The sequence below is a fragment of the Onychomys torridus genome, chromosome 18, assembly GCF_903995425.1.
Source record: "Onychomys torridus chromosome 18, mOncTor1.1, whole genome shotgun sequence".
NCBI lineage: Eukaryota > Metazoa > Chordata > Mammalia > Rodentia > Cricetidae > Onychomys > Onychomys torridus.
The window spans coordinates 31575152-31601153 of record NC_050460.1 but is presented as its reverse complement, the minus strand read 5'-3'; the positions used below and the strand labels follow the sequence as shown (position 1 = coordinate 31601153).

The following is a 26002-nucleotide window of genomic DNA, read 5'->3' as shown; positions in this document are numbered from 1 at the left end:
AGATTAGGCTGCAGGTGTCATCTCTTCTGACATGTTGTCTGCACGTGAAGCGTCTGGGTCAGGTCCTGCACTTTTACAGTTGCTCTGCAAAGGCTGCAGGGGCAGTTCAATGGGTAAGAAAGAGCACTGCTGCTCTTCCACAAGACCCAGGTTCAATTCCCAGCACCTCCATGGCAGCTCACAACTGTCTCTAACTCCAGGTCCAGGAGATCCAATACCCTCTTCTGGCATCTCTCCATTGGCACCACATGCACATAAGTACACCAACATACATGCAGCCAAAACACCCCTACACAAAATATATATATAAGTTGATGTCAAAAAAAATAAAGTTGGTGTGCAAACTGTGTTTGATCTATGATGCTCTATTTTTTATCTTGTCTTTTAAAAATGTGTTGCATGCATATCTAGTTTTTTACATTGTAAGCCCCCCCCCAAAAAAAAATATATTATTCTTGTCTTGGCAAAGAGTGCTGACTCCTCCCTTTGTGCCCCACAGTGCGCTGTTTCTCCTGGTCATTGGAACAGCCTATTTGGAAGCTCAAGGAATTTGGGAGCCATTTCGAAGGCGACTATCCTTCGAAGCTTCCAACCCGCCCTTTGATGTGGGAAGGACATTTGATCTCAGGAGAATCGCTGGTATTTCATCTGAAGGAAAGTATGTTCACATGCTGAAAATCCACTTTCTAGTACACATAGACTTGGTGGATATAATTACAAGAAACAGGAATGTATCCTCACTCAGGGTTTAAAAAAAAAAATCCATTCTAACCTTGAATCTGGCACTCAGTTACTGAGAACTCATACAAGATATTTTTTTTATCAGGGACAAAATCTCCATAGATATTAGTTAGACCACTAACCTGATTTATAATTTCCAGAGGGAATGACTGTAGAAGGTTGTGGCTCTTGGCCCTTCCTGCTGTTTTTTCCTAGTTTCTCTTTGTGATAGAGTTACTGATGAAATTTTTTCTTAGTATTAGATTGGAAGTTGCTGCTTACTGATTTTTCAATTGATCCATTTTTCAGCTTGAACACACTCGGCTGCGAACACAGTCATGGTAGGGGTTTCTACAGCAGCTCATCCTCCAGGCCTGGTACAGGGAGTCACAGGCAGTGTGGCACGTCAGTTCACCCACACAGCAGCCACAGCGGCAAAAACTCAGCTGACGTGGACAATGTCAGAACCAAAAACAGCTCAAGTATGTCGAGCAGGACTTCTGCACAAGCAGCCACCTCACAGTCTACAAGCAAAACAAGCCCCCTAGTCTTGGAGGCCAGTGCGGTGACCCAGGGTCACACAGCCAGCAGAAAGTCCAAAGGGGCGAAGCAGAGCCCGCACAGCAGCCAGCACCATGACCACAGCCCGCTGGAGCAGCACTCACAGCCTCCACCGCCAGTGCCTCAACACCAGGAGCCTCCGCCTGAAAGGCTCTCCCCTGCCCCCCTCCCACACTCTTCCCACCCAGAGCGAGCCAGCAGCACTCGGCACAGCTCAGAGGACTCTGACATCACCAGTCTCATAGAAGCCATGGACAAAGACTTTGACCACCATGACCCCCCACCCCTAGATGTGTTTACAGAGCGGCCTCCGTCACCGCTGTCAAAAAGCAAAGGTAACCCTCCCTCCCTCAGAAGAGCAAGCATCTGAGGGAAGGCATGGTCGAGGGGCAGTCAGGACCATGAGCAGTGTGGGCAGCACGGTGGCAAGGGTTTGGCAAGGGTTTGGTGGCTGGTACCATCTCCTGGGGGAAGCGGCTGGTGTTTGGATCCCAGGGCAAACAGAAGCAACCAGTAGTCATCAGAGATAGAGCTGGCCGTGCGGTGGCGGCGCACGCCTGTAGTCCCAGCATTTGGGAGGCAGAGGCAGGCGGATCTCTGTGAGTTCGAGGCCAGCCTGGTCTACAGAGTGAGATCCAGGACAGTCACCAAAACTACACAGAGAAACCCTGTCTCAAAAAGCCAAAAAAAAAAAAAGCTGTATTCTCCTCTTGCTTCTCAAATCAGAAACCTGTTGGATGGCATATCCTGTTACCCTCTCATCTGCCTATGATAACTGTGTTACGGCCATTGTTAAAAATGATTTTGGAAATGGTGCTAAAACCAAATTATCTATCTTTTAACTCAAAAATAGGGTTTTTTTTAAGCTGTACATGGTGACACGCATCTGTAATCCCACTGCTGGTGAGACAGAGGTGGGAAGGTTGTCACAAGCTTGATGCCAGCCAGGCTACACACTGACTTCTCTAAGTAAGAAAAGGGTGCAAAAGATGTAGATGAGATGATAATGTGTGAAACCAAAGACGCTGGCCTACAGGACAGGGACAGCAGAAAGTAACAGTGTTTTTTGTTTTGTTTTTTGCTTGTTGGCAAAAGAGTAAGGGATGTGCCAGATCATGTGGTCAGGGAAAGAGCTTTTGCCTGAAGGAGCCTTACAAACAGGAAAAGTGTGAACAACAAGGCCAGTTGTGGGGTAATCAGACAAGAAATGCCAGAGCTAGGTCTGACAATGAGGCATGAGTGTAAGGTTTCAGAATAAACAGTGTGGGCAGTAACAGGTTCTCAGGTGCAGCCTGGGATGTAAGCTGCTCAAGTATAACAGGAGTAAAACTTACCGGCAGTAACAAGGCCTCAGAGTAATCCAGGGCCACAGAGGTTGGGAAATCAGAACTTTGGAAAGAAATGTGGCATGTAGACCATGTGATTCCCATGGCGACAAGCAGGCTTTCATCAATTCAGCTGGGTAGTACCACCAAAAATTATCAGTCATGGTACACTTCATTTCAAGCAAGTTGGGGGAAAACAGATTTGGGGGAGGTGGATTTCAGAGTTACAGATAAGGTACAGATAAGGTGGGAGACCAAGGGAGAAAAGACTGCCGTGAGTGTGGCGTGTGCGACTGGGCAGGTGCATGAGCTGCAGCAGGACCAGGCAGGTGTCCTAGTTGCTTTTCTGATGCTGTAACAAAACACTGTGACCAGGCAGTGCCTGTAAGGGGCTCGTGGTTCCACGGTTATGGCACGTAGCACGGCACTGGAGCAGGTGCTGAATGCTCACATCTTGAACAACAGCCAGGAAGAAAGATACTACTGAAATTAAAGTGGACTTGTAAAGAGCCCACCCCCAGTGACACACCTCCTAATCCTTCCCAAACAATTCTGCCATTTGGGGACCAAGTATTATATCTTTCCTTCTTACTTTGTGTCTGGCTGGGTGACTGGTCCCTGGCATCTTCCTCTCCTCCTTTTCTAGTTCCTCAATCTCTCTTCCCAGACTTCTCCTTCTATTTTCTCTCTGCCTGCCAGCCCCGCCTGTCTCTCCCCTGCCTTGATATTGGCCGTTCAGCTCTTTATTAGACCAGTCAGGTGTTTTACACAGGCACAGTAACACAGCTTCACAGAGTTAAAAAAAAAAAAAAAATGCAACATAAAAGAATGCAACACATCTTTGCATCATTAAACAAATGTTCCACATCTTAAAATAATATTAAAAAATCAAAAGTCTTAAGGACTCAAAGCAGTCTTTTAACTGTAACCCCCATAAAATAAAAAAAGCAAATCTCATGCTTCCACCATACATTGGCACAGAATATATCTTATCATTCCAAAGGGAGGAGAGGGAGCGTGGTGAGGAAATACTGGACCAAAGCAAGACTGCAAACCAGCTGGGCAAGCTCTGGAGCTCTATGTCCAGTGTCAAAGGGCTTACATGACTCTGCCTCCAGCTTTGCTGAGGACAAGTCACTACTCTCTTGTGGCTTGCTTCTACTTCCTGCATGTAGCTCTCTCTGGCAGGCATCCTACAGCTCTGTCATCGTAGCTTTGGGGTAGCTAAGGCGATCCTGGCCTTTTACTCCTATATTCTTTATGACTCTCAAGCCAGAACCACAAACACCTGGTTGATGCAGCTCTGCTGCCTGTGTGAGATGGAACCTCCCCCTCCTTGAATTATATTTGCATGAGCTTTGACCTGTTGATTTGGGGGGCCAGAAGAGATCTAGGGCTAAGGGCCTTTTCCTTTCCCAAGTTGAAGGACCAGCTGGCGGGGTCTTGCCCCGAGGTACCGCTTCTTTATTCCATCTGCATTGGGCTTTGAGACTTCTCAGCTTTTTGAGCACAGGGTTTGACTCCGACATTCAGTTTGCTGGGGCTTTCTTTTTCTTCAAGTTGTACATTTTTTCTTTTGGTCCTGCTTACTCTTTGTCATTGTAGATCTGCATAAGAGTGGTCACTAGTAACCCTGAGAAAGAACCAACATCAGGCTGTCTGGAAATCGCCTTTGCCAACAAAAGTAGTCCCAAACGCTTCAGCCTCAAGCAGATTCTTAAGGGCAAAAAGTAGCCATTCTATGCCAGAATATCACAAGAATGGTCTCTAAGATTCTTTCTCTCTGAAACCTCTTGAGCTTGGGCCTCCATAGTCCACACTGTCCACAGCACTACTGTCTTCTAAGCTCCCACTAGGCTAGCCCATTGAGCCCCACCTACATCACTGACCACTTTCTTAATCCAAAACCCCAAAGTTTTCCACATTCCTCCAGAAAGCAGCATGGCCAGGCCCATCACAGCAGTGTGCCGCTCCATGAAACCAGAAAAATGAAATTCCAAAGGTGATGGCGTTGGGTGCCGGCATGGTTGAGGGGGGAGGATACGCTCATGTAGTACCCAGAAAACGTGTCTTGAATGAGGAGCAGGACAGCATTGGCTTTGAAGTGAGTGGATTGCCATAACCTTTACAAAACCATACAGTACTGAGGACAGGAATTAATTGTAGAGGCCTAGATGAGACTAAGGGCAGGACTCAGCGGGGAAGTGCTAGCCAACACGTACAAGACATCTTTGTTTTCCTAACCACTTAAACCATGCAAAACAAGCATATGTCAGATTTCACCCACACCTCTAGTTTGCCACCCCCTGTTACAGATGTCAAAATTTTCATCCCCAGGCTGGCCAGGAGCAGGGGCATTGTTTGAGGTAAGCATCAAACGTCAGGATTTAGGTCAAGTGTGTAGTCGCTGTTTTCACTCTTGTGTTTAAAAGGATGCCTCCCAGAGACTGCTCTGAAGTGTGCCTTCCGCAGCTGACGGGGTCTCTGGGTTCAAGCTGCAGTGCTAGAATCTGGAGATTTCTGTGCCTCTCTCTAGACTCTGTAGCATAGCCCCGAGAGGCAAGGGTCTGCCTTTTCAGTACTCTATTTCTGGCACCTGGAACATGGCTGAGACTATGTTGTGGTTGCTTCTGGTAGCATCCAGATCATTTAAAATACTAAGCTTTCTGTTTGACTCTGCACATAGCCAGTGTGACATTGCATGGCATTCCTGTGCCACTGCCGTTCTAAGGGCTTTGTTATTCCTCACTGTGACCCTGCAAACAGGAAAGGCCAGGATGGGATCCAGCCAGCAGGGCTCAGCTACCAGGGTTTTAGCACCTCCAGGTGATGCCAAAGTTCATCTGACAATTTCCTCACTGATAGCCTGTCTCACCACACATTCCAGAGGCTTTCAGGATTTTTTTTCAAAGCTCCATCACTTTCTGTCAGATATTTTCAGGCCAATTTGCCAGATCAGCCAAGTCTACACATATTCACCAAACTGTATCTGTGAGATGAGTGTAGTCCAGTGCACGTCAGCTGTGTCTCAACAAAGCCGACTTTTTAAAACAATCTTCTCATAAAGCCAACCCCAATTTGGACAGCTTTAAGTCAAGAAGGAAAAAACATAGAGAAAGAAGAAACCAGCCCCTCTCCAAACAGAACTTTACAAGTTTGGCTTTGGGTTTGAAGCTTTTTGGATCAAGCTTTGTTATTACTCTGATTTTCCATCCCCAGGGAAAGGAAAATCTCTTCAACAACGCAAAGCTAAGCCTCCGAAGAAGCAAGAGGAGAAGGAGAAGCGGGGAAAGGGAAAGCCCCAGGAGGATGAGCTGAAGGACACCCTGGCTGATGACGACAGCTCCTCCACCACCACAGAGACCTCCAACCCCGACACAGAACCACTCCTCAGGGAGGTACAAATTCCTGACTCCTGTCACTCCTACTAAGCATGTGTCCTCAGTGTTTTCAGGCACGCCTACACCCTTACTCCTGCAGAAACCACCCCAGCTCTGGGATCTGGTGATGTCATTTCACCTGGGGAAGATCATTTCAGAATATTAATTAGAAACCGAAACCCTGCTGAAAAGTTAGGAAGCAGCCAGGATGGTAATCTCGCCACTTCATGAAACCTGTTCCTGGCTTTCTTTAAACATCACAGGGGAAGACCTGAACCTGTTCAGTTGTATAGTCATGCTGGAAACAGGGTTTCAGTGACAGCTCACACACACACCCCAGGCAGGAGCAACAGTGACTCCCAGAGGGAGTGGGGCCCAGATACCATTAGTGGTCACCTGGACCCAGATCCCAGCCCAGGGCATGCTGGCACGTGGAGAACATGTCCCTTCCTTTGAGTCAGCAGCTGACACGTGACTGAACATTAAGAATAATGCTGCTGAACACCTGGCATGTCACAGCTGTGCACATGTCCAGCAGTGGGAGTTGTAAATGCTGTACAGAAACGCAGGCGCTGACTCTGCTTTGCCATTTTCCACTTTAGGGGAGTGTATTCAGATTTAAGATGGTCTGTGCAGTGCTTAATGCTGTGGACCAGAATCCGGCTTTTGGTTTCTGTCTGGTGGCCTAAGTGATCCATTCATAAGCATGCCCAGCTCTGTCCACTGGGTGATTTAATGTTTCACCTCAGACGCACAAGTACCATCCCACATGGCCTCATGTCCCCTCTGCATTCCCTTGCAATTGACCTGGTGCTCTGCCTACTTCCATATAATTTGTAAGTTGTATTGGAACATTGGACTTGGTTCCTATTTTAGCAGATAACCCGAGAAGCCAGATACCAGCCACTAGCCTTGAGTAGAGTCCCAGCGGTGTCAGCATCTGGCAAGCATTTTCATCCCAGGACCTTCCCTGCCTACCTTTCCAGCCTCTTCCCTGATCACCCCAATGTCTCTTCTTTGGCCAACTTGGCCACCATCATTCTTTATACCACTAGCATCATTCCCACCTCACATGTTCATGCCTTCTGTTCCCACATCTCTGTACCATTTGCTTCCTCACCAGTAAGGCTCAGCGCTCACTCCTCAAAGTCCTATGCCTGCTGGTCCTCCCTTGGATGGGCTTTAGTCCTACTGCCCAGCACCCTGTGCAGAGCCCTGGGGCTGCATTTCTTCTGACTGACCTCAGTGTGTGGGTTGTCCATCTCATGGCATCCCTGTTCTACCCACTCTTTGACCAAATGTGTATTGAGCACCTAATACTAGGTGCTTGGGTAGCAGTGCTGGACAGAAGGCCTTGCCTTTACTTAGCCAGCTCTTGGGCCGGAGAGAAGTGTCTCTACTGTGAAAGGATAAGGCCCACAACCTCTCAGAGAGCTCTTGCTCCATGCCCTACATCTAACCATGGGTTCAGAAAGCCCTTGAAGGCGTAGGATAGGGAGGAGGGTGGCCTGAGTGACCACTACCTGTTGTTTATTTACTTTCAACAGCTAAGTAAACTGGCCTGCTAAGTTTAGGCTGCCTGTTCACCACACTGAGGCCGGACAGATGGTGGGTTATGGTTCTCCCATGTTTGACCCTGACACCCATGGCTGACCACTTTGCTGAGTGTGCCTTGCCCATCAGCCCAGGTGCCCATCATCAGCGTGATGATGACCCAGGTTGTGTTGGTACATCGCCCACTATGTGCGTAGCTCCCTAGGCAGCGTCAGCAGTCTTTGAGTGGATTCCCAGCCTGTCAGGGGACAGCTCCTCTGAGCTCATATGTGGATATGTTAACATGTCCCATTGCTCTAAAAATGCTCATTGCATGTTTTCTAATCTGGCCAAGGGCCAGAAGCAGCAATGGTGGCCAGTTTTGTAGTATGGGCTTTACAGTGCAGCTTTTTATTGCCTAGGCAAGCTGCTCAGTCAGGCCGGGCCTAAGAAATCCTCTGGGCTCTGCCATGGCCAAGGACATTTTCATAGTACAGGCCAGGCCACACTGCTGCCATGTGTGTATCCCTCTCTCTAGGATTGATGACCTGGGGGAAGAGGCTTTGTCTCCCTGATAACCCTACTGCCTGGCACCAAGGTGATAGCCAGTAAATGTGAGCTGAATAAGTGAATGGGTATTCATGCTTGTGGAGCCATACACCTACCACAGCACTGTGGCTAGTTGCAGTGGAGCAACTAGATGCCTCCCAGATGTTCTCTTGGGCTGAGCTTTGTGCTGGGGGTAACACGTGCTGCTGCAAGTGTTTGGCTTTGCAACATAGTCTTTGCTAGATCTTTCTTATAAGTGGAGACAAGGTTTTACTCCCTGTACTTCAATAAGAAGCTACTAATGGCTGCTGCCACTGCCCACCTTCTTGTTAGGACATGCATGTAAAACTGAATGACCTTTATCATTCAGACTCCTCAGAATACCATTACACCAAATTAAAAGCAGCTGCAAAATTGACAGCTACAATAGATTTCAAGAAAGGCGTTTAGGGGACAGGTGTGATGTATATACCTTTAATCCCAGCACTCAGGAAGCCCAGGCAGGTGAACGTTGAGCTCAAGGCCAAGCCTGGTCTACATAGAAAGTTCCAGGCCAGCAAGGCCTGTATATTTGACATGTATAGCTGTTAGCTTAGGTTTTGTGTCTTCATCTCAAATAAAAACCATTTTCAGTCATTCTGTTAATCCTCTGAGCAACTACATATGCATCTTTTACAGGACACAGAAAAGCAAAAGGGAAAACAAGCCATGCCAGAGAAACACGAAAGTGACATGTCTCAAGTGAAGCCAAAAAGCAAAAAGCTTTTAAATGTTAAGAAAGAAATCCCCACAGATGTGAAAGTCAGGTGAGTGCAGAGACACGGTGGGTGTCATGGGTCGCTGCTGGAGTCAGGTATCACTCTAGTCACTTCCCAGGGGGCTTGGGCCCCAAAAGCCAAGGGCTGCCTCATGCTCCTCTGGGCTTTGATGTCTAGCATCTACTGTCACTGGTTAGGGACATCCACCTGCTTCTGATGCCAGGTGTGTAGAGGGCAGGGTTAGCAATCTGTTGTGAGAGTTTGATTTGTTCCCAGGCTGAGAGCCATCTCAGTTGTACACAGAGGTGATGGTGGTTCAGTCACAAGTGGGAGTCTGTAACTTTCTCAAGAAGAGCTTGGAGCCTGCTCTGCCACTAACCTGGGGGTCTAGAATTCTGTGCTGTAAACCTTGGAAGAGCTTATTCTTCCCTAAAACATGTTCAGGGATGGTGTCAACTGTAGAGGTGAGACGGCTCTACAGTTGAAGAACTCCAGTACCCACAGGACAGGGTCAGGTGGGCCTTGTCAAGAGGCTTTCTCTAGACTGTTCCACGGAAAATGAATGTGTGAGCTGCTAGGCTGTTGACTAAGATTATTCCTATTTTCACTAAACTGGGTTAGCATCTTCTGATGAACTGACTTCAGTGTTAGCACCGCAGGAGCTGGAGAAGTGTGGGGAGGGAGGGCGAAGACATGTCCTGGCTTGTCAGTCTGAGCTTTAGATTTGTGAGGAATACTTCAGACATTATCCTGGAGCTCCTGCTGTCTCGGTGGCTGTCGCCAGCTCTCTTCTTCACCAGGTCCCAGTGCCTGAGCTACACTGACTGCTGTCGTGTACTCATTTTTTTCAAATAAGCTGGCCATTATTAGGGTCAATCTCAAAGACTCTCTCACCCTTGTAGACAGGATCACTTCACGTCAGTTGGCTATCGTCCATTTTACTTAAAAGCCTTAAACTTTTTCTAGAAACCATCTGGCTTAATTTAGGAATATCACATTAGCAAAAAATAAAATAGTTTGGCACCTTTTTCTCTTAAAAGCCAATTAATTTTACAGTGGCAGAGTTAAGCTTTGTAAAATACACCCCCACCATTATTGATGACTTTCCCAAATATGACCCACCCGGCCTCCACCAGGGCTGGGTGTCTGTGTCTTTTGAGTCTTCTGCCATTTTTTAGAATGTGGGATTTTAAAATAACCATGTCAGCCAGAGTGGAAGAAGGGCAGAAGACTGTGTAACACTGTGGTGTTTGTAGTCTTGCCCATAAATGGGTGGTGGAGTTTGGTTTGGTTTGGTTTGGTTCGGTTCGGTTCGGTTCCAGTGTACTATACTACTTAAAATTTTATTGATCTGGGCTAACAGAAACCGTCTGGTTTGTTTGGTTTGGTATCTCTTTAACTAATATCAGAAATAATTGTGGAGCCTGGCATGGTGCCACACACACGCCTTTAATCCCAGCACTTGGGAGGCAGAGGCAGGCAGTTTTTGTGAGTTGAAGGACAGCCAAGCTACATAGTGAGACCCTGTCTCAGAGAGAGAGAGAGAGAGAATTTTGTGACATATGCAAAAACAAATGTCCTTTGACCCCAGTCCCTTATAAATATAGCTAAACAAGTTTCTTTACTATAGAACTGGGCAGGAAACCCTATCAACAAGGCATGCAGTTGAACTATGGGATAATTGTGCTCTTAATGATACACACCCTTGCTCCAAACAACAGGATAAATTGGTTTTATTGCATCCTTGTTTTTCTTTCAGTTCCTTCGAACTCCCATATACCCCCTCACTGGAAAATAAACAGCGTAGAACTCTCCCAACCAAGATTCCTCTTCCAACTACACTAACAAGTGGATCCAAATCACGAAATTCCCAGAAAACAAAAGGTATTGTCATGTTGATCACAGAGATGTTTTCATGATTCATTGTTTTCCTAAGTGTCCAGTGGCAGTCAGTCACTAGCTGCTAGTTCTGTGATGAAGCCAAGGCCATGTTGAGGATTCAGTGAAGCAGACTCAGGAAAGAAAAACCCTTCCCCATTAACTTTCCTTTCTGATTCTATGCAGGTACAAATAAGTTAGTGGACAACAGGCCAGTTGGCCTCTCGAAATTCCTCCCCAACAGTCAAGAACTAGGGAATACCAGCAGCTCAGAGGGTGAAAAAGACTCTCCTCCACCGGAATGGGATGCTGTGCCAGTACACAAGCCCAGCAGCTGTAAGTATAGGTGTAGAAGCTGCTCTGTTCCATGAGCTGCCCCCAGCTCCAGGTGCTACAGGCTGAGGATGTTTTCAGAAGAAATCATTGTGGGTAGCCCCACTATAGCCAACCTCAATTAGCCAGCAAGAGCCCAGAGTGCATCTATCTGGCCAGGGGCAAGGAATGCTGTTGGAGATTGAGGTATTTACACCAGAGAAAGTAACAGAGGATTCACAGTAGGGCTCTTTGCTCTAGGGAGCTGATGTGTCAACACACCTTTCTCTGGCTAGGGAGGAGAGTGGCCATCCAAGGGTGCTTTGCTTTCTAGGAGCACTGCCTGGGGGTCCTCGAGTGTGACTCCAGAGTGCAGTGCCCTGTGGAGATGCATTCACTCCCAGCTTTCCTAACACAGCCTGTGTGCACGTTCCTCACCCCCTTCCTGACCTTGCCTCAGACTTGGTAAGCTCGCTCTACTGAAGTAAGGTGGGAATCTCACTCGTCCTTTCAGCCTAACATGGAGACCAAAGAACCAAGAAAAGGAGGTCCTAAGAGAGTAGTTCTCAACCTGTGTGCTGCAGTCGCTTTGGTGGGTGAACGACCCTTTCACAGGGTCACACATCAGATATTTACATTATGATTTATAATAGTAGAAAAATGATTTATGAAGTAGCAATGAGCTTAATTTTGTGGTTGGGGTCACAACATGAGGAAGGTTGAGAACCACTGTCATGAGGGTCGGGGGAGACAAGCCGTCCCAGCTCTAGCACTGACCATCCCCTCACCGTTGTGAGAGAGTGGACCTGCACAGGCTGCTCTGTGCCAAGGAGGAAATGAGAAGCACAGGTTCGGTCGGGTTGAGTAATGAAGGTTGGGAGGAGGCATGGGTACCCGAAGCTCTGGACGGTGAGGTGAGATGCTCACCAAGCACGCCACCTCTAACCTTTGCACCTAAATGCATGAACCAGCCAAAAACGCCCCAGGAGTCTGGTGCCACAGCTTGCCGTCAAACTGTCCATACCTTGTCGAAGGTCGTGAGAAATACAAGTCTGGTCATTCAGGTGGTCCTGAACTAGTGGTCCATACCTGTTGGGAGAATAATTGTCTCCTTAGAGTTCCCTTTGACCTTCCTCTGCACCAAGGAAGCAGGATCGTGGTCCCCAGGTCCCGTTTCATAGGACTGTTCTGAGGCTAGTCGGTGACGCTCTTGAACATAACTGGACAAATCTGTGGAACTGAGCACCAGAGAAGAGGGGTGCCAGCCTTCCAGACATTGACCTAGCCGGCAGCTAGCCACAGTGGAAGGCCAGTGGGCTCCGGCTCCATGGGATTTCAGGCCTCAGAAGGGAAGCGGTGAGAGCAGCACAGTGGGCGCCGAAACTTCTGCCAAATCCTCCTCAGCCAGAGCTCCTCGGCCAGCTGCAGCAGAAGCTGATGCCAAGGCCCGTGTCTGTACCGCCCCTTTGTGCTTTTCTAGCTAGAGAAGACCTTGGTCTGGTCCCAAGCCCTGGAGCCTGCTCTCCCACCAGTGTCACTGCGTAGCTCTACCAGCAGCCAGAAGAGCCCAGTTGATGCCGTGACTGTCCTTTGTGACACCTCCACTGCCGTAGCTCACATTCTGCCTGCTCCTCCCTTTGAGCTTCCATCTTTCTCAGGTCACACCTCTAAGTGCCTATTAGCAGGACACTACTGACTTCAGAGCTAGGACAGAGCAGTTATCTGCCCAGGCCTGTGGCCCGTGTATAATCCACTTGGCGGCCCTTAGCTGGAGCTTTGTCTTGGTTAGGTTCTGTGATGAAACACTGTGACCATAAGCGACCGGGGGGTGGGGGGGGTGGTGTCTTACACTTCCACATCATGGTCTGTCTTCCAAGGCAGTCATGGCAGGAGCTCAAGCTGGACAGGAGCCAGGGAGCAGGAGCTGATGCAGAGGCCCATGGAGAGGAGTACTGCTTGCTCCCTTGCTCCCTGTCTGATTTGTTAGGCACCCAGGACCATCTGGGGTCTGGGATGGTACCTGAAGCCAAAGGTTCTCTAACTGCGTGAAGTGATACATTTGGGCCTCCTCTCTTCTCCGGCTTCAGGCCTTATGCCAGAAGGCTTGTTCTGACCTCCCCAGTTTCATTCCATCTGCTTTTGTCAAGTGCACCTGCCATGCTGGGCCGACCTGCTGTGCTGGGCAGTCCACACTAGCTTCCCTGGGGCAGCACTCAGGAGAAACAAGCCAGCAGAGGGCGCTAGTCAGCTTTCCTGCCATGAACAACCCGGAAGGAAAGCTGTCTGGGCTCAGAATGGCAGGCTCAGCCAGGGCCAGCTGACTGTTGCTTCTAGGTCTGTAGCAAAGCAGAAAGCATGACAGAAGGGTGTGGCGGAGCAAAGGTGCTCAACTCTTGGCAGCTTGGAAGCAGAGAGAAGAGGGTCTAGGGAGAGATATACCCTTCAAGGTTACACCCCAACTCCCTAACATTAAGAGGTTACTAGATTAACAGTCTGTTCAGCTGTTAATCCATTGACAGCCCTCACACTGAACACTGCTGCTGGACCAAGCCTCCAACACTTTCCTCCCCAAGATTTCCTCCCCAAGCCATAGCAAAGCATAGCCTGCACCCAGTTTGATCTTTCACCAGGGGAAGGTCAGAGAAGGTGCCACAAGGAGTGAATAGGGAAGATCTGAGCGGTTGTCCAGAAGTCACCCTTCAGCAGCAGTGTGTTAGATGAACACCAGGTGCGGGCAGCAGCAGAGCAGCCGGCCACCTTTGTGGCCAAGAGTGAAGGTGGACAAGGCTGCAGGCTAAGGAAGGAGAAAGGTGTCAGTGCCACTGACATGGAATCAGCACAGGGCAGACTCAGGGGAGGGCGGGGAAGGGGGCACTGGAGCTGTGGGGTGCTGTGCAGAGCTGGGTGGAGCCCTCCCAAAGTGCACACAGTATCGGTGTGAAATGATGGGTTTTCTGTTAATTACTTCTTTTTCCAGTTGAGTGCAGACAGGACATCAGAATATTTTTCTAAAGTGTTTAAAGCAGCTGTGTAGACATTCCGTTTAAGGCCCAAGAATACACTGAGAGCTCGCAGCCTTGTAGACCAGGGCCACAGCTGCCCCTTCACACTGAGGCTGAGAGAGGGATCCTGTCGGACTTGAGGACAGGTGCGTGTTACTTGCTGCGAGTTTAGCCCTGGGAGAAGGCTCAGCCTCCCCCGGGTCCCCAGGCAGTGGCTTCAGCTGTGCCTGGGGTGACAGTGAAGAGGGCCACTATCCTGTCCTTCATTTGTGGAGCAAGCGCCTGCATTCCCAGAAAGCCCAGAGCACAGAGAGATTCGAGTTTCCTCTCTTTGGCACCTTTAATGAGAATGCACAAGAGGCTTACTTTGTTTTCTTTATAGAAGTACTTGAATTTCACCATTTTAGAGTATCGAAAATAACTGATTCTGAAGAGTTCAGATTAAAATGTCACATTAATGGGACCTTTTGTTCATTTCCAGCTACTGACAGTCTTTATAAACTGTCTCTGCAAACCCTCAATGCAGACATTTTCTTAAAACAACATCAGACCTCACCAACACCGGCCTCTCCATCTCCGCCCACCGCTCCCTGCCCATTCACATCCCGAGGCAGCTACAGCAGCATCGTCAACAGCTCCAGCAGGTAGGCCCACTGCTCACACCTGCCATCACCTGGTTGTCACGGTGACGCTTAGAGCCACACACTCAGCCTGACAGACCCATTTTTCCATCATTAGGTCCCTTGCCTGGGGTTAGCTCTTCCTGTTACAGGTTCCTCACCCATCAGTGATCTTACTCTGTCCATGCACAAGTCTGTTAAGTGTTCTAGAATTGTGTTCTCATCCAAGAGCCAGGCAAGCTTTAACCTAAAAGACAGAGCAGTGACTTGAAGACACCATTATTGACTTTGGCTTGGTAGCTAGAAGGATTTGTCACTGTGTGTAAGGTGCTGTGCTCAGAGGCTGGTGGCGTCCCTCTGTACCAACCCCGTCTCAGTACCATCCAGGCTTAGTTCCTGCTGTCAGGCTGCTCCCATAGTGGTCAATGGAGGCAGTGGCTGACAGAACAGTGCGGGGGGTCTTACTTGCCTGGGACCCTCACTGTGTGTAACTATGGCCCGGGAAGAATGGACCTGTCCTGTCAGCACCACCAGTTAGGTTAGCTGACAGCTTTCTTTGCTAAGTGGCCTCCTTCAGAGTCTTTAGAATGTGATCTCCACCTTTTCTGTCCCTAAATTGTGATACCCGCGTTGGTCTTTGCTATCTTCCCATTTTCTGTTCCCCCTCATTTGCTGTGTGATTAAGCGGTCTTGGGCCCCAGAACTCGTTCACAGGGCTTCTTCGCTGTGTTCTGAGCAGTCCTGGGCTGTCATCCCTGGGTCTGGAGCAGCAGAATCCCGCTCCCACCCAAGACAGGTGCCTGATGTGCCTCCACAGTAGGCACTAGCAGTGAGGGCGCTCTCTCTCCTTCCTCCTCAAGTGACACAAAGGCAAAGCAGCCTAGTGGAAGCAAAAGCAAGCTGACGAAGGCAGCCTCTCTCCCGGGCAAGAACGGCAACCCCACCTTCGCTGCAGTCACCGCAGGCTATGACAAGAGCCCGGGTAAGTGCCCTGCTCCCACGGCCTGGCACGCCTGAACACTGGCCAGCTTTGCCCTGTGCTGATGCACAACCTGTGTTGCAGGAGCGAATGGCTTTGCCAAGATGTCTTCAAGCAAACAAGATTTTCCCAGCAGCCTTGGCATCTCACACATCCCTGTTGACAGTGATGGCTCAGACAGGTAAGTGGCCCCTCAGCTGTCGAGGCTGCGATTCCCGGGGTCAGGTGGGCAGCGGTCCTAATCGTACACAGCAGCCACTTTGTGGGTCTGCCGTTGTCTTTGCTTCCGTAGCTGAGCCCTCTCCTTGGAGAGCTGTGTGATAAGCCCGTTTCACTCACCATCATTGTTTGTATTTCCCCCTCTGAACATTCAGCTCGGGTTTGTGGAGTCCTGTCAGCAACCCAAGCAGCCCTGACTTCACCCCCCTCAATTCGTTCTCGGCCTTTGGAAATTCTTTTAATCTAACGGGTGGTAAGTATTTAACCCTAGGTCTATAAGAGGCGGCTTATGGACAGGAAAAGTCTGTTTGACATGTCAGTGACACCTTGTAGAGGAGAGGTGGCTGCGGTCTAGGCAGGGGTCTCCTTGTCACTTGCATCAGCAGCTGGTAAGTCATGTACAGCTCTCAAGGGCAGGACACGGTGCAGAAGGGCCTGTCAATGGGCTTGTGCTCCAAAGCACATGCCTTAGAGCTTCTAAGGGGGACTCTGGTGTGAAGTCGACCTCTGCTTGTGCCAGGCAGAGTGTGAGTTCCAATTAGCCACTAGGTCAGTGGCGGACAGCTGCATCCTGACGTCATCTAGTGATGAGTTCAGTGTCCAGATTGTGTGCCATGTGCATAATTCTTGAGAGCATCCCAGACCACCACAGAGTGACCACAGTGACCGCGGGGCGCTTGGCCACCCTCTATTCTGCTGAAGTGCATGGCCCTGAGGGGCCCTCACCCCAGTGACCACGGGGCGCTTGGCCACCCTCTATTCTGCAGTTTTCAGCAAGCTCGGGCTGCCGAGACCCTGCAGTCAGTCATCCCAGAGAAGTTGGAATGAGTTCAGCAGTGGCCCCTCCTACCTTTGGGACGCTCCAGCGACAGACCCCAGCCCTTCCTGGCCAGCCAGCTCCAGCTCACCAACCCACACAGCCGCTGTGAGTACTCAAGCCCCGGCCCTCCTCGTCATTACCTGTGTTGCCATTGGACTGTGGTTACAGTCACAAGCAGCAGAGCACCATGGGTGGAAGGGGCCGCGCTCTCAGGTTCCACTGTTTCTCAGGTTCTGTCCCTGCCCACTGTGCTCTTCACAAGCATGAATCAAGATGTCCTGAGAAAACTGAGCAGTGTAGTTCAGGCCCTCCTTACGGTTCTGTTGTGTTCGCCTCTTCCCTCGGGTGAAGCAGAGCACAGGTGTGACCCTGGCTGGCTGAGGCTCCAGGGGCAGGCCCGCTCCTCCCTCCCCCCTCCCCCCTCCCCCCTCCCTCCCACAGCAAGCTGGGAAGTTCTGAGAAGCACTCACCACCTTTCAGCTTCTCTACATTGGCTCCTAACTAAGCTTTCTGCAAAGACAAATGTGCTCCCAAATGGTCCTCTTGCCAAGAAAATAATGGATTCACCCCAGAAAAGGACAGCGGAAAAATGGGACCTCCTGCACCTTTGCCTCAGAAACTCCTAAATCACACATGCATGGTAGAGGGGTGTACAAGCTTCATGGCTGTTAAAGAGCCCAGAGCGTGTCTTTCTTGGTAACAGCCCGGCAGCAGCTCCCACCTTAACCGTTCCTGGAAGCAAGCCACCAAATTCTCTCCACACATCGGTGGTCATTCTGCTGCTGGGGCTTTGCAAGCCCCTTTCCCACCTACTTGTTTAGCTCTGCATCTTGATACAAGTCAGGACCCACACAGGCCTGTGCCCCAGGATACCCATGCATAAAAAGCAGGCTGTGTGCTGGGTCCACCAGCTGGGATTCACCAGCCTTCCTAAAATGCCACAGCACATGCCCAGACTCGCTGTGTCTAAATATACGGAATATGCTTTAAAATAAATAAAACTGAGTCTGTGGGCCACTCCATTCATGTATGATCTTGTGTGTGAGCCTCACCACCTCCCCTGCCTGCCAGGCCCACCTCCTGCTCACTGCTGGGTGTTTCTGTTCTGTCACAGTCCATCCTTGGCAACACCAGTGGCCTGTGGTCCACCACTCCGTTCAGCAGCTCCATCTGGTCCAGCAACCTCAACAGTGCTCTGCCGTTCACCACTCCAACAAACACGCTATCAAGCATCGGTCTCATGGGCTCGGAAACCTCCACCACTGCCCACACTCCTTCCGCCTCTGGTCCAGCTGACGACTTGGGACAGACCTACAACCCCTGGCGGATATGGAGCCCCACAATCGGAAGAAGAAGCTCTGACCCTTGGTCTAATTCACACTTCCCTCATGAAAATTAAAATTAAGCAAAAAACAAAAGTGGGGGCCCCTCATCTAGATCATGATATGCCAGTTTCCAAGACATCTTCTGAAGGCCCTTACCACTGTTGCTCCCCCCTCTCCCCCCTCTGCAGGGCAGGCTTGTTCCACTTGCTTCTTCCAGATCTTTCTTGCAATTATGATACTCTTGAGATTTGCTGTTGTGCTTGTAGACAAAAGTCTGGACTCAGCCACAAACTTCTACGACCTGTCCATCTGAAATCTTGACTTGCCCACTTCCCTACCTGTCTCTTCCCTGCTTTCTTTATCTGTAAGAACACAAATTTGGCATTACAGTTAAGGGAGAAATTTGAGTTGATTGACATGTCCTGGCATGTGACAATTTTACTAAATTACCAAGTTTGGTTTTTAATAATTACACAATATTATGCGCCAAGATCTAATTTTAAAAATGTAAGAGGACTTTGTGCTGAAAATACAGAGTATTTTTTTAAAGTAAGGCTATCTTGGTTTAAAAGCAGACTACAGAAACATAAGCCAGCATAAGAACAATGGCTGAATGTAAGGCATCCAGTGGAGACCACACGCATTTTCTGTGCTGTTTGTACTTGAGGTATGTACCATTTGTATACCTGAATTTATTTTAAAGATGAACTGAAATGCACATAGCCAAGTCTTGACATTACAAGATTGTGTATTTCTTAAATACAACTTTGTGTTGTACTTTGAAATAAATGCTTTTTTCAAAAGCCTCGAATTGTTTTGTTCTGTTTTCTTAACACACAAGATGCATTTCACACCACAGTGGGCCATGGTGTCACTCTGGAGTGGATAGGTTTTAAAGCATTATGTAGTTTCTCATGGCTACAGGCAGCTGTGCTCTCCTAAAATTCCCCTGATGACTATGGAGGATCCCTGATAGAAAATTACCTGGAAGCCTCTTTAGATTCCTCCAGGGAGAGGCTTTTCCTCCACCTCTAACCGAAACAGAACAGCCTAAAAACAAGTGCCTAACACCCTTGACCACTCATGTGTCAGCACACATCTGAAGACTTGGGGATCCCCATGCCACACTCAGCTTCTAAGAGGCTGTGAAGTCCCATCTGGCACCACTCAACTCACCCTTCTCAAAAAGGGGCTTGTGCCAGCTGGCCACTGCATGCTGTGACAGCTTTCCTGACACAGGAGTGTGGTGACAGGAAATCCTGTGGCTTGAGGAAACAAGAAGTAGAGGCTGGGTAGATAGAGCGCCGCAGCTGAGTTCAGGTCCCCAGGATCTCCACAACCCACGCAAAGGCCGGTGCGGTAGCCACCTGGAACCCCTGTGCTGAGAGGCAGACACACTGAACCCCCAGGACCAGCTGTACTAGCCAAAGGATGAGGTCCGGGTTCAGTGAGAACCCTGCCTGAGCAAATAAAGGGGACTACAAAGAAAGATGCCTGACTTACCTCCTCGTACACATGCACACATGTGTACTGTTCATACAGCCATATCACACATGTACAGGTGTGTACCACAAGAGAAGCAGGTATACGGAAGAAGTTGGTCACAGGAAGGGCCTGAAATCACCTGCAGGAATGCCTAGTGTTGCATGTCTGTACTTGGGAGCAGTTGATGGGGGTGAGGGGCTGGGGGAGCAGTTAGAAGGAGCCATTTACCCACCAGGATAGAATTTAGCTGATGGATGGATGGATGGATGGATGGATGGGTGGGAGGGTGGGTGGGAGGGAGGGAGGGAGGGAGGGAGGCAAGCAGTACCATGTAGGAACACCAGCACATGCCATGTGCCACAGGCCCCAGAACCACCCGTAGAAGAGGCAGAGTCTAGAAGGCCCAAAAGGAAGGTTTATGTGCATTTAAGACATTTTTCTTTTTAACAAGTTGTTGACCCTTTTCCAATGGTGAGTATTTCTCCAGAAAGAACTACACAGGCGTCAAGTGGCAGCGTCCCACAGCTGTCACTAGCTCCTAAACTCCCTGGAGGCCCTTCCTGCTCCCGTGTGCCTGCCTTGTCTATTTCTGGGATTTTACAAACTTTTGCTAGGTAACAGCTGCTGAGCAAGTGTTCTGAGGCCAGGTACACAGAGAAGAAATGAAGCAGCCTTCGATGCAGTTGAGCCATCCTATAGTGTCCTTGGGAATCCAGCCTTCCCAGCTTTTCATGAAAGTTCACCAGAACCAGCAAAACCACAACTGAATTGCCCCTTAGGGCCGCTGGGTTTCCTGTACAGCTAGTGCTGGGCGGTAGAGATGCTACTAGGTCTCATCGACTGGGTTGTCAGCAGGGTATCTTGTGCACTTGCAAAATGAGGGTGAATTCCAAGTGTACAGTCTCTACACCAAGGAAAGAACTAAGGTCTCTGCACAGGTGAAGCTTCACACAAACAGAAGGGCTGGAGGGATGGCTCAGCAGTTAGTGCTTGCTGCCCTTTCAACCACATGCAACTCCAGCTCCAAGGATCCTACAACCTATTGGCATTTGCAGCCATACACACATGCACATACAATCACACACATGAACACAAAAGTAAATCTTTAAAAAAAAAAAAAAAAAAAAAAGATAATGTTAACCAGAAAGTTCTACTTCATTTGGGGTACGGTGGGGATCCAACTTTCTTGCTCTTAAGAATCCCCTGAGGCCCAGGCAGTGGTGGAGCATGACTTTAATCCCAGCACTCGGGAGGCAGAGCCAGGCAGATCTCTGTGAGTTCAAGGCCAGCCTGGGCTACCAAGTGAGATCCAGGACAGGTACCAAAGCTACACAGAGAAACCATGGAGAAACTACTGTCTCAAAAGTCAAAAACAAAAAACAAACAAAAAAGTATATGTGAGAAACTGTATCAGACTTCATCAAGTGAGCTTTAAAACAGTGAAGAATGGCAAATCACACCTGAGCCGCTGAGGACCCAGTATTTAGTCCTTGAAGCTGGGAACCTCTGCAGCCTGAGTTGACCCAGAATCATTGTCTTTCACTGCAGGGGGGGGGGGGGGGCAACAACCCACAGTCACTCAATAGATGCGTGACAATAGTTCCAAGCTGGCACCAGGACCCCGGGATGTTCTGGAGTGGCTGGTCCTTATCCCATGATGTGGTCAGTGCAGAAACCAGCAGCAACAATTCCAGAAGGGAGACCAGGAGGGAGAAAGGCAAAATAGCTTCTTCTGAAATACCCTCTTCTACCTGAGATGTCTTCCCATGTCAATTAGGACAATTCTTCAGCTGAGGCTCCCTACCCAGGTGACTCTAATTTGTGGCAAGTTGACATCAAAACCAACCACAACACAACATCCTTTAGGGACGTCAGGGCAGGAACTGAAGCAGAGATCATACAGGAGCACTACTTGCTGGCCCACTCTTTCTGGCTGGCTCAGTTTGCTGCCACCCAGGCGCCCCTGTCCAGAGCTGGCACCACCCACAATGGGCTGGACCCCCCCACATCAATCATTAATCTCCACTTTTTCTTTCAGTTTTTGAGGGGCTGGAAAGCATGCTCAGCAGTTAGGAGCTTTAGGGCATCCACAGAGTAAAAACAAGAAATAAAGGCAGAAGGAAACATCACCCACCAGCAGCTACACCCCCAAGATATCACACACACACAACCACCAGACTGGCAAACTTCATTTCACCTCCCCAGCAGCAGGCCATGGTCACAGGCTCCCATGGTGAGATGCCTCACCACCAAGCCCAGGGTTGGCCCACGGCCCTAGCCTAGAGACCACCCCCATAGATCGCCACCAGAGTTCAGAGAACTGGGACCTGCAGAGCCCCCACCCAATCTGTTCACCAGCTGGATCTACACAGTTCAGACCCTCAGCATAACTGGTACTACAGTAACAGGCCCCAAGAGCCCCTCGCGGCCCAAGTCCAAAATAGCTCTCCCTAAAGCCATGCCACCTCCAGACTCACTTGATCTGAGGCCCCACCCACCCCTGTCCCCACTGGTTGTCTATACCAACAGTGAGCCTAGTCGGTGATGTGAGCCTGGGATCCACTCAGGAGGATCGTGAGTTCAAATCCAGCTTGAGCTACACAGTGAAGTCCTGTCTCAAAGATGCAAGGAAGTGCCAGAGGTGGAGTTGAGAGTGCTTACCTAACACCCTAGGTTCCTTCCCTGGCACTCCATAAAACTGAGTTTGTAGTCACCTGCCTGGAATCCCAGCACTCAGGAAGCAGAGGCAGGGGGATCAGAAGTTCAAGGTCATCTTTGAAAACTACACAGTGACTTTGAGTCATGAGACCCTGTCTCATAATTAAAATTAAAATTAAAAATAATAAATAAATAAATAACAACAGGGGGCTGGAGAGAAGCCGGGGTGGTTAAGATCACCCGATGCTCTTGCATCTGAGTTCAGTTCCCAGCATTCTCGTGGTGGCTCACAACCACCCATAACTCCAGTTCCAGGAGACCTGACCACCACCACCCCCACCTCTGTGATCACAGCCGTGCGTGGGATGCCCAGACATACATGCAGGAAAAACATTCAAAAACATTTTTTTAATCTAAAAATAAAAATAAAATGGCAAGGAACTGGGGAGATGGCTCAGTGGTTAAGAGCACCCGTTGCTGTTCCAGAGGATCTGGGTTCAATTCCCAGCATCCACATGGCAGTTCCCAACTGTCTAACTCCTGTTCCAGGGCTTCAGTGCCTTCTTCTGAAATCCTTGGACACCAGGCAAGCACATGTATAGACACATATATACGTGCAAGAAAAACACTCATACACAGAATAAAATCAATTACTCTTTTTTTTTTTTTTTTTTTTTTTTTTTTGGTTTTTCGAGACACGGTTTCTCTGTGTAGCTTTGGAGCCTGTCCTGGAACTCACTCTGTAGACCAAGCTGGCCTTGAACTCATAGAGATCCGCCAGCCTCTGCCTCCCAAGTGCTGGGATTAAAGGCGTGCGCCGCCGCCGCCGCCGCCGCCGCCGCCGCCGCCGCCGCCGCCGCCGCCGCCGCCGCCGCCGCCGCCGCCGCCGCCGCCGCCGCCACCACCACCACCAGGCTAAAATCAATTACTTTTTTAAAAATTAAAAAAAAAAAAACAAAACAAAAAACTGAATGGTGACTGAGTCCTTCAGGCGTTTCTCCTCCTGGCACTTTGTCAAAATGGCAACTAGTCGGCAGAAGGAGCCAGCAGCTACAGAATGTCAGTGGTCTTGTTGGCTGGACATGGCATCCACAGACACCAGGCCATGCAGAGCCTGGCGTTAAGAAAAGGCTGTGGTGGACTGGTGAGGGCGGCCTGCAGGAGTGGATAATATTGGGAAGGAAGAGAGACATGTCCCACCATGCAGCTGCCTGGGGCAGGAGTAGGCCCCGCTCTGAGCCCTTCCGCTTTTCTGTATGGCATCCTCCTCCACCTCCCCCTCCTCCCCCTCCTCCCCCTCCTCCCCCTCCTCCTTCTTCTCCTCCTCCTCCCCTCCTCCTCCTTCTCCCCTCCCCCTCCTCCCCCCCCTCCTCCTCCCCCTCCTCCTCCCCCTCCTCCCCCTCCTCCTCTCCTCCTCCTCCGGGATGGGGGTGGCAGAGGAAATGGGAGGCGGTTCTCTCTCTAAAGCCAGGACACTCTCCTCCTCGAGCATCCTTAGCGGTTCCCCAGTACCTTTGAGATCCCATTCCTTGCTCCTAATTACCTTTTTTCAGCCAACCCACCCAGAGAAACTGTGGCACGGGAGGGCTACATGACTTGCCCCAGGGCAGCTTGGGCTACATCTATAAGCACGTTATGGGTTTTCCTAGAAAAGCATCCCAGGCAGAGGCCACACGAAATAGAGACAAGAGCCAGGGGTGTTCCGGGAGCTGGGAGAGGGTGGGGAGACCTGATCCGAGAGGCCAGCAAGAACCATCCTGCAAGTGGGTCTGGAGTGCCACACTGCAGGAGACCGGTCTGAGGACCCGAAGGTCAGAGAGGAGTCTGGGTTCTGTTCCCCCTCAGAGGACCTTCCAGAGTTAGGACAGGTGAGCTGAGCGCCGGTGCAAGGACCTGAGTCGGCCTTTGCTTTGACAGAGGCGCCACCTTTTGGTCATGTTTTAGAACTTCAAAGGATTCTGGCAACATTTGCAGTACGTTCCCAGTGTACTACTTACTGGACATCCACGTGGATGACTTTTAAATACCAAACCAAACAAATAATAATGCTGACCATAAAATAAATGAGAACCAAAAGATAGTGTCTTATATGACTGTACAATAGTATGTATCATTATCCAATAACAAGTGAATTTTAATACAACTGAAATATTTGCAAAAAGTTACCATTTCCAAGAGCCACTAAATCCTCCTATGGAGAAAATGTGTTTCTTGGTTTACTTAATCGTTTTAAATAAATGTAAAAGGTTTACATTTTAGTGTTGTTTATGAATTAGTAATACAGTTCGCATATGAACCAATAAAGTCATTTTCCAATGAAAAACATTTATTACTATTTTCAAGGTACTGCTGTGGGGTTTCTGCTTAGTTTTTGGTTTTGGCTGTTTGAAGTGTTTGTTGTTGAGATAGGGTCTCATTGTGTAACCCGGGCTGACGTGCAACTTGTGATCTTCTACCCCAGCCTCCTAAACACTAGGATAGCAGACACCTGCCTTCACACCCACTCTGTTTTCAATCTCAAACACAAAGTCGGGTGGGAGTAGAAAATGGCTTAGCGGCTAAGAACGCTCACTGCTCTTCTAGAGGGACCGAGTTTGATTCCCAGCACCAATGTCGGGCAGCTCATAACCTCCAGAAAGCATGTGCAACCTCTTTCCTAAGACAGACAGACAGACAGACAGACAGACACACACACACACACACACACACACACACACACACGCACGCACGTGCACACACACGGGGGAGGGGGGTGTTCACAGAGACAGAGACACAGAGAGAGAATGAAAACAAAACGTGAAATCACAATGAGCTCTGCACCAGAATTAACAGCCTTGCCGCAGCATCCATTCCTGGTTTGACACTACTCACATGTCAAGGCTCCGGAACTCCTCGCCACTCTCAATCCCAGACAGTTCTCCTTCTGTGACCCCATAAAACTTCCACAGTGGTAGAGTGCTTGCCTAGCAAGCACAAGGCCCTGGGTTCGATCCTCAGCTCAAAAAAAAAAAAAAAAACCCACAAACCTCTACAGGCTTTCCAGAGTGTCTGGCATCCCACCACAAATAAAAACAAAGTTTGCTTTCCCAGAATCCCCAGCAAGTCTCCTCCTCACTTCTCATTGGCTCTGAGTGTGATATGCCCACACCCACCACCAGAAAAAATTAAGTCGTGTTGGCCAAGGGAAGGGGGTATTAGTTAGCTACTGAGGGAGGAGCCAGCCCCACTGAGGGAGGAGCCAGCCCCACTGAGGGAGGAGGAGCCAGCCCCACTGAGGACACAGGTGGAACTATATAATTCTGGCTCCATTCCACCTCACCTGTTGGGTTATACCCTCCAATACCCTGATTTCTTGTGTGGGGAAACTAAGGCAGTAAGACTTGGGGAGTTCTCAGTGGGGCTGAGCTGGCACTTATGATACCAAGCGGTTAGTTGGACCTCAGCCTGTGCCCAGGGGGAGGGGGGAAAGGTGCTAACAACTGAGTCAGGACTGGGGATGAGGACTGCCCAAAAAGGCTAGAAAACCTGATTCAGCTGGCTGGGGAGGGGCAGGTCACCTGTAAAAACCTCTCCAGGTGATCCTGGTGTGCAGCTGTTACAGACATGCCCATGGTACACAATCCCACTCGGGGATGCTGAGGCCCTGATGCACACACAGCCCTAAGACCCACCCTGGCCTCCATTTCCCGGTTTCCCTGGCACCTCGTCCACCTGAAGATAATCCTACAGCAGAGAAGGTGGGGACACCAGCCTGTCTTCCGTGGGGTCCCTATGGGGTTGGGCCTACATAGGAGATGGCTAAGTTCTTTCTTACCAGCCCCTTTCTGTACCCACCCCTTCCCAAGGCCCTAGCCTTGAAAAGATTAGAGGACACGCAG

At 49.6% G+C, this 26002-nt stretch overlaps 1 protein-coding gene across 1 annotated transcript in view; it reads left to right on the top strand.

The window, feature by feature from the left end:
* The window catches only part of Tmem131 (transmembrane protein 131), a 166096-nt gene extending 147309 nt beyond the window's left edge, over positions 1-18787 (top strand). Inside the window, 12 exon segments of the mRNA XM_036167547.1 lie at positions 500-658; positions 1030-1616; positions 5826-6004; positions 8747-8874; positions 10586-10710; positions 10891-11040; positions 14500-14662; positions 15499-15620; positions 15702-15798; positions 15992-16089; positions 16604-16761; positions 17771-18787. Coding sequence (XP_036023440.1) covers positions 500-658; positions 1030-1616; positions 5826-6004; positions 8747-8874; positions 10586-10710; positions 10891-11040; positions 14500-14662; positions 15499-15620; positions 15702-15798; positions 15992-16089; positions 16604-16761; positions 17771-18055 — 2251 coding nt within the window. The 3' untranslated portion in view covers positions 18056-18787.
* The last annotated feature ends 7215 nt before the right edge of the window (positions 18788-26002 follow it).